This window comes from Camelina sativa, chromosome 19, assembly GCF_000633955.1.
Source record: "Camelina sativa cultivar DH55 chromosome 19, Cs, whole genome shotgun sequence".
NCBI lineage: Eukaryota > Viridiplantae > Streptophyta > Magnoliopsida > Brassicales > Brassicaceae > Camelina > Camelina sativa.
In genome coordinates, this window is record NC_025703.1 from 26,269,444 (window position 1) to 26,281,327 (window position 11,884).

Sequence of the window (11,884 nt, forward strand, 5' to 3'; positions counted from 1 at the left end):
GTCGGCCATCTATATTGCTACGAACCCTGTGTTTCACGAGCGTACTAAGCACATTGACATTGACTGTCATGTGACGAGGGATCAGATTAAGCTTGACAACCTCAAGGCTCTTCATGTTTCGAGTGAGAATCAGTTGGCGGATATATTGACTAAACCGCTACATCCGAAGCCTTTTCATTTTCTACTTGGTCGCATGTCATTATCAAACCTTTATAATCCTTCCTCTGTTTCAGATTCAAAGGTTTGTGGGGGTGTATCACAAGTATAAGTATATTTTACTTTACTTAGCTTAGAATTACTTTTACTAAGTTAAAATAAATACAGGTACAATGTATATAAGGAGTAGCTTGTACAACATTTTACAGTTAACGAGAATAAGAAAAATCTTTTCACTCTCTCTCTTCAGCTCAAGCTCTCTCTCTCTAGTTCATTGTCATCTTCGTGATTCAGTTACAAGAATCTTCATAATTTTCTTTTTTTAAAATGTTAATCTATGAAGAATTTTTATGGTACAAGAAGAGGTTATATGAAAGGAAGAGTTTGAGGACATAATATCTTCCACGAGTTTTCTTCTCATTATTCGAGTTCTTTTATTCTTTGCTAAATAGTTAATATATATACGTATATGTGGGATGGGTAGCAGATAAGGTGAATCAAAGAACTTATATGCTACTACTATTTACGTCTAAATGTTCAATTTACTCAGCGGACATAAGTTATAAATGCGTAAACCGGACATCTCCCCACCTTTATGGAAGATGTATTCAATATAACAAGAAAACAAAAAAAAATGTCACTACAACTTCAGTAACCAGATTGTATGAACCCATGTCGACTCATGACTCATCATGTTGCAAACAAGTTACAGCTATCACGTGACTTCGCAATAGCCAAAGATATTTAGGAAATTTAAATTTTTAAAAATGTTATTATTTGTCAGTGGTTTTGTACGCGAATTAAATTGAATTTGCTTACGTTTGATTCAAAGCTGTGTGTAACTAGACATTGGTTGGCGACAATTAAAAGGTTGTCTCAGTGTCGAATTGCTGTAAATCAATCTCAAAAGTCTTGTTATAAGATAGTCTAAATAAATCTACTTAATGATATGAGAAAGTAAACGCGTTGTCGACTATATTCTTGTGTATATATCTATACTTTTCCAAAGTTACTTAGAAAATTACCAAACCGTTAGTTACTTAGAAAAATATCAAACCGTGAGTCCTTTTCTTTTTGGCAACAAACCGTGAGTCTCTTAAGAAAATTATGATTACTCAATCGCAAAAGCTTGAAGGTTGATAAAACTTTTGAATAAAATTTGTCTAAACAAACAATGTAAAAAACATTTCACATGGGATTGTCTAGAGATAATACGGCAAATTTAAGATGCCACTTTGAATTTCAGCCGACATGGAATGATGCAACAATAGTCACACATTGAATTTAGTATATTAATCATAATTTAGTAGGAGAAAACCCTAGAAAACCGACATCTTTGGTCAAGCCAACCCAAACAAAAAAAACACACACACACAGAAAAAGCTAATTTGTAGTTGTTTTTATTTTAGTATTCGAAAAATAACGTGTATGAACCCAATTAAATCCGGCCCACTAAATATATAAATATCAGCTATAGTTGTTTTCACATTGATTTTTTCCTAAGAGATTGTAGGACCATCATACAAAAGTTATTGATGCAAACTGCTATTGTGTTGCTATTGTGTTGGGAAAAAACATTATGAGTGATATAATTTTCGAGAGGATGACGCTAAATGTTTGAAATGATTATCAAAAGAACATGAGAAATTTATAATCAAAGGATAAGATATAAAATGTTCTTTTTGTCAAGAGCTATAAAGGTTTTGGTTCAATGAGACAATGAATATAATAAATCTTTTGAATCACGTGAAAATTTCTCTTCATCAGAATGTTCTTCACAAAATCAAATACAGTAACGTTTTTTATGGTCGATCGAGTAAAAAAATAAAAATAAATTACTAGAATGAAAATTTTTATCTTATTCTAAAGGCAAAACTTTTGGAGTAACATACAAGAATGAATGAGTCATGCTTCCTATTTTGTGGTTGAGAATGAGTCATTCCTTCGTTCATTGGTTTTCTTTTTATTCCCTTTTTTTTTTTGTGTGTGCGAGTTATAAGCTTATATTTCGTGACAATATATATATCTATGATCGTTTATTTCTCGTTAAAAGATAATTTGAATAAAATCTGAATAATCTTTTATTTTCGTGGAACGATACTGCTTTTATGTCCATATGTAGCTGGTACTTTGTGAACATTTTCTAATTTTCTTGATCATTTTTGTCCCTTCCCTATAAAGCTAGCTCGAATTATCTTTTTTTTTTTTTTCTTTTTTTTGAACAAAGCTCGATTTATCTTGTTTCTGTTTTATTTTTATAAATGAATAATATTATAGAAGGATGAAGAAGAAAATATTCTCGATCACATAATTAAGCATTAATCAAAATAGAGAATGAAGAAGAAAAACAAAAAGGTGATGATGATAAAAGCATTATAGTATTTCAGACGCAAATCCATTTCTAGATATTCTTCTAGAAACACATATACGTCTCGTTTTATATATAATATGGTTTATCAACAATCTTATCCTCTATATCTAATTGCATGCCTTGGAACAAAAGTTTACTTAACATACCTAATGTAAATGAAACTGTATATTTCATATGAACAATATATTTTTATCTAGATTTAATGCTAGTTCACCTATCTGTTCAGATCACGTGAACGTGTATTCGTAGTCTTAATTGGACATACTTATCCACTTTTTGTATTATATAGATTAATGTTTGAATTCCAGGTTTTATACTCTAAATAAATTGTGTATTGACTATATATTTTTGAAAAGTGTAAGGCTTTGTCTCTACCAGTCGTATTTAGTTGTAAAAGAATCATAATTCGTCTTTAATTTGATTTGATTTGGTGGTCTGTCAAATTTTGAAAATCTATTTTGAGTTGGTGGATCATTCTTTCGTTTTATTAACTATAGATAATGCCATAATGGTAGTAACCAAATAAAATCTTGTCAATTTATTATTTAAAAATATTTTAATGAAACATTGACCACTTTCTTTTATAATGAAAAGATCCAAACAGTTTCATACTTCAGTTTTATATTATTTTCTTTTGGTTTAGATACCAACCGTTGGTAATAGACACAAAAGCATTTTAAAGAACAATCTATCTCAATCCAACATATGCAGTTCTAACGGTGAACTGATGAGCCTTCTTAACGGACTAGTAGTACTGCTGCGCTTTCAAGATTACGAATTCGAGTTTTGATGTTAATTAGACAGAATTAATCATTTATTATAAGCATGCCGGTCCAAAAAAAGACTATGGACCAAAAACTTATTACATTTTTGTTATCGGGAAAAAAAAAACAAACAAACAATGCTTCTTCGACGGATAACTTAATAAAGAAAGACTCAGTGCTGTTACGAAATGAGCTAAAACAGTTGATTAATGTATAAACATTGTCAAACTTGGACTTGATAAAAATATCGTCAAACTTACGTACGTTCGGGTTTCATTGACTACAGTTGTTGGGGTTATCTTGACTATACATAATACATGCACGTAAATTTTGTTTCGATTCTCATACAATAGTATTATCTAAAATGGAACGTACGTACAAACTAATCCCATTAATTATACAAAAGTTAAATCGTATAAACAAGGAGATAAAGTAGAAAATTAAAATCTCCATAAGTCAACAAGAAAATCTCTTTAAGAGTTTTATAAAATTTTAAAATAGTAATTTGTAAATGGGGTTGGCCAAAGTATATTATCATTGATTGGCTGACCAAAACCGATGGACTCACCTGTTAGTGGATAAATGAAACTTAATAAATGAAATCTGTATAACTTTCGATCCTATCCATTGGTGGTATTATCACTTGCCACGTTTGGCATCCAGTTTTGTCATTTAAAATCCTCTTTTTATTTACGTGTTTGATCTTCTTCCTCGCATTGATACCTTTGCTGCAGAAAATAAAGATTTTGTTTGGTTACTACCATAATTAATTCCCATCACTTAAATCCCTCTTAAATGAAAATTCGAAATAAGGATCTAAGCTTATATAACGTACCAGTATTATACTATTACTTACATAATTCATAGAATAGATTGTTACACTATCATATTTATTTTCAGTGTACGTAATACAAGTAAGAAATATTAGCAAAAGACATTGGTAAATCTTGAATTAGCTGAGAAGGTAAAAAAGAAAACCTAAAAGATGTTTGTTCATACATCGATATAAAAATTTATCCAAACAATGGATCAAAAGTATGATAATTGTAGTTTTCTTCTCAATACCGTTGTTTAGTATATTTGTCGGACTTTCTCGTATATAACTGATGTTTCGGATTTAGTTAGTCTAGCTAGCTATCAATTGTATGTACCTATAAAATAAATCTCATATATGTTTCTCGTTTTGATATCTTTAATGAATACAAAAACTAAAGAAATGATATTTCGATCTATAAAGATAACATTTGCTGTTTTTTGGTTTCAGAATTTTAATTTACTGATAGTATAAATTACGATATTTTCACCATTAGACATTAGTGTATTTTGTAAAGAAGAGTGTCACGTAAGCAATTTAACGGGACCCATAGTTTCTTTGAGTAGTATATCTACCCAACTTCGCATGCAAAAAAACTCCGGCGGCAACGATCAATTGCTTACTTATATGTGTTTCAACGAATTTAACCCAAAAAAAAAAAAAAATAGCCATATTTAAATGAAAAAGAAGAGTCAAAAAAGGGATATTCAAAATAAAAACAAACAAAAAAGTAAAAAGGGAAATAATATAAAATAAATAAAAACTATCTCAAGAGGAAGAGGCTATAGATAAAGTGGGACCCAATAAAATCTTTTCGACAACGTGGCTGATCAGATCAGGTCCCACAAAGACAATATGTGTTTTTCTTTTCTGGAATTTGGATAACTCTCTTTCTCTTTTTTTCTTTCTCCCACAACACGCTCTTATCTTCTTGTCCTAAGCATTTGAAACAATAATTTTTTTTTTTTTCTAAACGTCGAAACAATAACATTTGTTGTTTTTTTTTTTGTAAAAGTCGCTGATGATAGTTTATTTTTTGTGTTGTGCCAGTTTGAAGGAGTGTTCTAACTTATTGCAATGTTTACAACTTTATGGGGCTGCATCTGGTTAGGAGGTTAGATCCATATATGCGGCGGCTAATTGGGTTGTTTACAGGAATTGGACAAGAAGGAGGGGCTGGGACATACTTAGGACTCCCGGAATGTTTCAGCGGATCCAAGAAGGATATGTTAGCATACATTACGGATCGTTTAACCTCTAGATTGTGAGGATGATTTGAAAAAACCCTTTTCTTGGGAGGTAAGGAAGTGTTGCTTAAAGCTGTAGCTTTAGCACTCTTGGTGTATGCAATGTCCTGTTTCCGGCTCTCGAAGTATCAATGTAAGAAGATAACTAGTGCTATGGCTAACTTCTGGTGGAATGCAACAGTAGAGAAACAGAAGATGCATTGGGTTTTTTGGGAGAAAATGTGCAAGTCAAAGGAGCAGGGAGGTTTAGGTTTTCGTGATATTGGCCGGTTCAATCAATCCCTCCTTGCGAAACAGGCTTGGCGCCTTTTAGATGCTCCGTCTTCGTTGTTGGCGCGGGTTTACAAAGTCAGATATTTTCCCACAACATCGCTGATGGAGGCTACTCTTGGGCCACGTCCATCGTATGCTTGGAGAAGTATACTCTTTGGTAGAGAATTGTTGGAAAAGGGCCTAATGAAATCAATAGGTAATGGCCAGAATACTAGTGTATGGTTGGATAAATGGATTTTTGATGAGTTACCAAGGCGACCATGTAATAAGGAACAAATGATTAATCTGAATCTCCAAGTCTCGAAGCTCATAAACCCTCAGGGTGACTGGAATCTACAGAGGTTACAGGAACTCTTCCCTCCGTGTGATGTCACCAAAATTAGATCCTTCCCTCCGGATAGTCGTTTACATGATAGGTTGGTGTGGGCGTACACCAATGATGGGAAATACTCTGTTAAGAGTGGATATTGGTTGATATCTAAAGATTTGGTGAGATGTGATGGGGATTCAGAAAGTGAACAAGCTTTGAATGTACTGAAAGGGAAGATATGGACAATGGAGACGGCTCCAAAAATCAAAATGTTCTTCTGGAGAGTGCTATCTGGTGCTTTGGCGGTTGCAGATTGTCTAAGGAGGCATGGCTTACAAATCAATCCTATGTGTCAGTTTTGTCAGACTGAAGAAGAAACTGTCTCGCATGTTCTGTTTAATTGTGCATTTGCGATAGAGGTTTGGTCTGCAACTGCTTTACCAATGCCAGTCCAAGGTTTTTCAGCATCAGTTTCAAAGAATGTTGAACATTTGTTGTTATTACTTACCAAAACTGAGGTTCCCTTGAGATTGCGGGTTGCTATACCTTGGATACTTTGGGAGATTTGGAAGGCACGTAACTCAGTGGTGTTCGCTAGTAGGGTACAAGATCAACACGTGCTAATTGCGGGTGCAGTGGCAGATGCAGAGGAATGACTAAAACAGAAGAACTTGCAAGACCAGGAACAAAATCATGATTCGGGTGGGGGAAGAGCTATGTTCCTACAAAAGAAATGGACTAGACCGGCTGTGGGAACGCTTAAATGTAACTTATGTGCTTCTTAGGTCAATAGTCATTTTTTTGCTGGTGGAGCTTGGATCCTTAGGAATCATGTTGGCGATGTACTGTTTCATTCCCGCAACGTTTTTTTACCGACAGTGAATCGTATTGCTGCAGAGTTGCATTGTCTGTTATGGTGTCTTGAGAGTTTGCGGGATCTACATATATTATCGTGTGAGGTTTGGACAGACTGTGGGGCAGTAATGCGTGCTCTAGAGAGACCCCAGGATTGGCCTAAGTACCGCTCAAGTCTTTATAAGATAGGTCAGGTTCTCAATCAATTGCAGGTGGTCTCGATTCATTTGGTGACTCCAAAGTCGAACAGAGTGGCACGATCGATTGCGAAGAGTGTCACACGTGACGGTAGGCTGAATTCGTATTTAGCTTTGGGTGGTCCGGCTTGGTTACATGAGCAGATTGAACGTGAGGGGCGAGCAGATTGAACGTGATGGTAGGCTGAATTCGTATTTAGTTTTGGGTGGTCCTCTTTCTCTTTGTATGTTTCATTGTTAAACTTCTTTCTCCTAATATTGAAATGCACACGATTAAAAAAAAAAGTCGAAACAAATATCTCAAAAAAAAATCGAAATAATAGAAACAAAGCTATTAACAACACAATTTCATCTTCGAATTTACTAGATTGTATTGTGTTTAGAAAACGTTTTCCATATTGTCGATGTCGATGAAGCAAGCTGCCATTCATTTGAAAAATACTGATCGATATTTTGTTGTTTAAATTTATCCAACTTATTTGGGTTTTTTTTTTTTTTTTTTTTTTCTGTTGTTGTCTACGTTTATTTCGTTTCTTTTATTGCTTGTTGCTATTTTCCTATTTTCTGTCGGCTCTTCTTAGCACCTTTTTGTTTTTATATTTTAAACTTATATATATATATATATATATCATATACATAATAAATATGGAGAGAACAAAAATCTATAAGTTCTTACTACATTATTTTTATTTTTATTTTTGTATGTTTAAACTTTAAAGGTAACTAAAAATGATAGTTCCAGAAAAAAAAAATTTATCACTGAATCTTAAGTAGTTTGGAGCTATCATTTTATCAAAATTCTAAAATAACTAAAAAAGAGCTTAAACTTATTTTTTTGAAAATTTTGACTATTTTTTTGTTTTTTTAATAAATATTTGTAACTGAAACCAATAAAATCATAACACATAAAACCTTTGACAATTTTTATCATTTATAACTAACACATATATTATTCAATTTAAACTTAACTTATAACATGATTTTAGCATTAGTTACATAGTAATCACCGCTAAATTAGGATTGTTTTATCGTTTATAACTCACACACATATTATATAATTTGAATTTGAATTACAACATGATTTTGGCATTAAGTTACATATATGTAGTCACAGCTAAATTTGGACTGTTCTATCGTTTATAACTCACACGCATATTAACCAATTTATGACATTATTTACATTGTATTCACACTCACATGCATATTATTCAATTTAAACATGAGTTAATTACTAACATGATTTTGGCATAGTTATATAGTAATTACAGTCAAATTTGGATCGTTTTTATCATTTATAAGTCACATGCATATTATCCAATCTAAACATAAATTATAACTTGATTTTAACATTATTTACATAGTATTCACTATCAAATTTAGATTGTTTAATCATTTACAACTCACACCCATATTATTAGATTGATAATTTTTTTGTGAAACAGAAGGAGTATAAGTTTTTACTAACACATAAATAATATAAATGAAAATCGAAAACTTTAAACAAAGAAAAGTAAACTATCCAAACTTCAAAACCAAAAAAAAATTTCAAAACCTATGTAGTGAAAACAATATCTAGCTGATAATTTTCTCTAATCAATTTTTTTTTTTCAAATTTGAAAAATTAATAAATTCTGAGATATATATATATATATATATATACGTATATCTTATTATATAATTACGAGTTTAGTTAAGAGGTTAGTTAAAAGTTAGGAGAGATTATTTGAATTTTAGATGAAACACACTGTACCATTAGAAGAAAATAGTGAAAAAGGTATAATAGATGTAAAACACTAAAAATGGTTCCTTTACGATGGTGCCACGTGTCACAATCTGAAGTCCGCCGTCTATGTTTATACAGTTTGAAACGAAGAAGAAGATGAAAACGGAAAAAAAGTTTGAAACGTTCCTGGGGGAAGGGAATGGATGACGTGTCATAATATGACTGGGTGAGATAGCTGCCGTTGATGGCGAAAGTGAAAAAATTGCCAAGTCAGCAAAAAGTCGCACATGCGCTTCCGTGACTTTTCTTTTCTCTTCCCACCCTAACACGCCACGTTTCTTCTACATGTTTGCCACGTGGCTTTTCACTATCCACCTACCATAATTTTCTTTTTTTTACTTTCTGTGGTGGATAGATAGATAATTATGTGAAAGTTATATTATATGGTTGGGGTGATGACCATAATTTGTTACTCTTGATAGTGGTACTTACCAAAAAAAAGATTTGGTGTCTATCCATGATTATTCTTTTTTTTTTTTTTTTCGTATCTTCCTTTCTACAGTAAAATGGTGGTTTGCTATTAATCTTTTAAGTAACCATTGGGATAATTTTTAGGATATGCTAAAAGAATACTTTTGGTAACACAATTTTAAAATGATAAGACAGCTTGTAAAAGAAAATCAAATTTTCTAGATTCACTTAATCCTCTTCCTTTTTTTTTAATTACTTACTACTTACAATTAACAGTTAATATTAAAATATCACTTTTTTTTTTCCAAATTCCTCAACAATATATATATTTATTTATTTCCCTTAAGTTTTAAGGTTTTTTGATGGACTGAGCCAGCTTTTCTCCAATCTTCTCCACGTCAGCAATAAGATTTTTGGAGATAACATATACTCTTATTGCTAAAATGGGAAATAAATAGCTGTAAAATATTTATTTCCCATTTAGGTTGAGGAAAAAAAAAAGAGAAGTAACAGCTAAGAGCAAACTAATCACAGTAATTAGGGTTAATTAGCTTTTAAAGATTTGTTTCCTATTTAAAAAAAGACAAGTCGGTTCGAGTTAATCACACGCGCTCATCTAACGGTTCTCATTAACCAATCATATCCATCTCGAGAAAATCTTGACCGTCCAAATAATTTTTCATTTTAATTATTTTTTTCCTCTTTGGTTTCGTTCTTATCCTCACCGAAAAAATTTCCGTTTTTTCTTCCTTCTTAAATTCCACAATATGGTGGACGCTCTCGTCTTCTTCGTTCTTCGTTCTTGTTCGTAACTACAGCGTTTTCTTATGAAATCTGAAAAAAACTAAACTCTTAAAACTTGATTTCTTGATTTACCCACTTTTAAGTTTTGATTTTTTTTCTCGTCATGTCGCCGGAATCTTGGAAAGACCAGCTTAGTCTGGTTTCATCTGATGACTATCGGATCATGGGTCGGCATCGGATCCTTAATGCCGTGACGAAGCTTTCCGGACTCGAAACCGACGACGGAGACGGAAACAACGATTCTAGCGGCGGCGCGTGGGTTACAAAGCCGAAACGGATCGTCGTTTCGAATCAGCTTCCGATTCGTGCTCACAGAGACATTTCGTCGAACAGGTGGTGCTTCGAATTCGACAATGACAGTCTCTACTTACAGCTCAAAGACGGGTTTCCCCCGGAGACGGAGGTCGTCTACGTCGGATCTTTAAACGCCGACGTTTTGCCATCCGAGCAAGAAGACGTCTCTCAGTTGTTGCTTGACAAGTTTCAGTGCGTTCCTACTTTCTTGCCTAGTGACTTGCTCAGCAAGTATTATCATGGCTTCTGTAAACACTACCTCTGGCCTATTTTTCACTATCTCCTCCCTATGACTCAAGCTCAAGGCTCTCTCTTTGATCGATCCAATTGGAGAGCGTACACCACCGTTAACAAGATCTTTGCTGATAAGATCTTCGAGGTGCTTAACCCTGATGATGATTACGTCTGGATTCATGATTACCATCTCATGATCTTGCCCACTTTTTTGAGGAACAGGTTTCACAGGATCAAGCTTGGTATTTTCCTCCACAGCCCCTTTCCTTCCTCTGAGATTTACCGTACTCTTCCTGTGAGAGACGAGATTCTCAAAGGGTTTCTCAATTGTGACTTGGTTGGGTTCCACACATTCGATTACGCTAGGCATTTCTTGTCTTGTTGTAGTAGGATGCTTGGTCTTGATTACGAATCTAAAAGAGGCTACATTGGTCTTGAGTATTTCGGGAGAACGGTGAGCATCAAGATTTTGCCGGTTGGGATCCATATGGGGCAGATTGAATCTATAAAGGCTTCTGAAGAAACTGCAGAGAAAGTGAAGGGACTGAGAGAAAGGTTCAAGGGGAACACTGTGATGTTGGGTGTGGATGATTTGGATATGTTCAAAGGTATTAGCTTGAAGTTCTGGGCGATGGGTCAGCTTCTTGAACAGAACGCAGAGCTTCGTGGGAAGGTGGTTCTTGTGCAGATTACTAATCCTGCTCGGAGTTCAGGTAAAGATGTTCAAGATGTAGAGAAACAGATCAATCTGATTGCTGATGAGATCAATGCTAAGTTTGGGAGACCTGGTGGTTATAAGCCTATTGTGTTTGTCAATGGTCCTGTTAGTACTTTGGATAAAGTCGCTTACTATGCTATCTCAGAGTGTGTTGTGGTGAATGCTGTGAGAGATGGGATGAATCTGGTGCCTTACAAGTACACAGTGACTAGGCAAGGGAGCCCTGTTTTGGATGCTGCTTTAGGTTTTGGGGAGGATGATGTTAGGAAGAGTGTGATTATTGTTTCTGAGTTCATTGGATGTTCTCCATCTTTGAGTGGCGCGATCCGTGTAAATCCGTGGAACATTGATGCAGTCACTGATGCGATGAGCTCTGCCATGACGATGTCGGACAAGGAGAAAAATCTGCGCCACCAGAAGCACCACAAGTACATAAGCTCTCACAATGTGGCCTATTGGGCGAGGAGTTATGATCAAGATCTTCGAAGGGCGTGCAAGGATCATTTCAACAAGAGATTCTGGGGAGTTGGATTCGGTCTTTTTTTCAAAGTTGTTGCGTTAGATCCAAACTTCAGAAAACTCTGTGTTGAAACCATAGTCCCTGCATATAAGAAAACAAGCAGTAGGTTGATCCTATTGGACTATGATGGGAC

The 11,884-nt window shown here is 34.1% G+C and overlaps 1 protein-coding gene across 2 annotated transcripts in view; it reads left to right on the forward strand.

Moving 5' to 3' along the window:
- Positions 9,924–11,884, forward strand: part of LOC104767237 (probable alpha,alpha-trehalose-phosphate synthase [UDP-forming] 11) — a 4,058-nt gene continuing 2,097 nt past the window's right edge. The window contains exon 1 of one of the 2 annotated variants that reach the window (XM_010491278.2): positions 9,924–11,857. In XM_010491278.2, the coding sequence (XP_010489580.1) occupies positions 10,089–11,857 (1,769 nt within the window). In that variant the 5' untranslated portion in view covers positions 9,924–10,088. The other variant, XM_019241283.1, reaches the window with a different exon arrangement.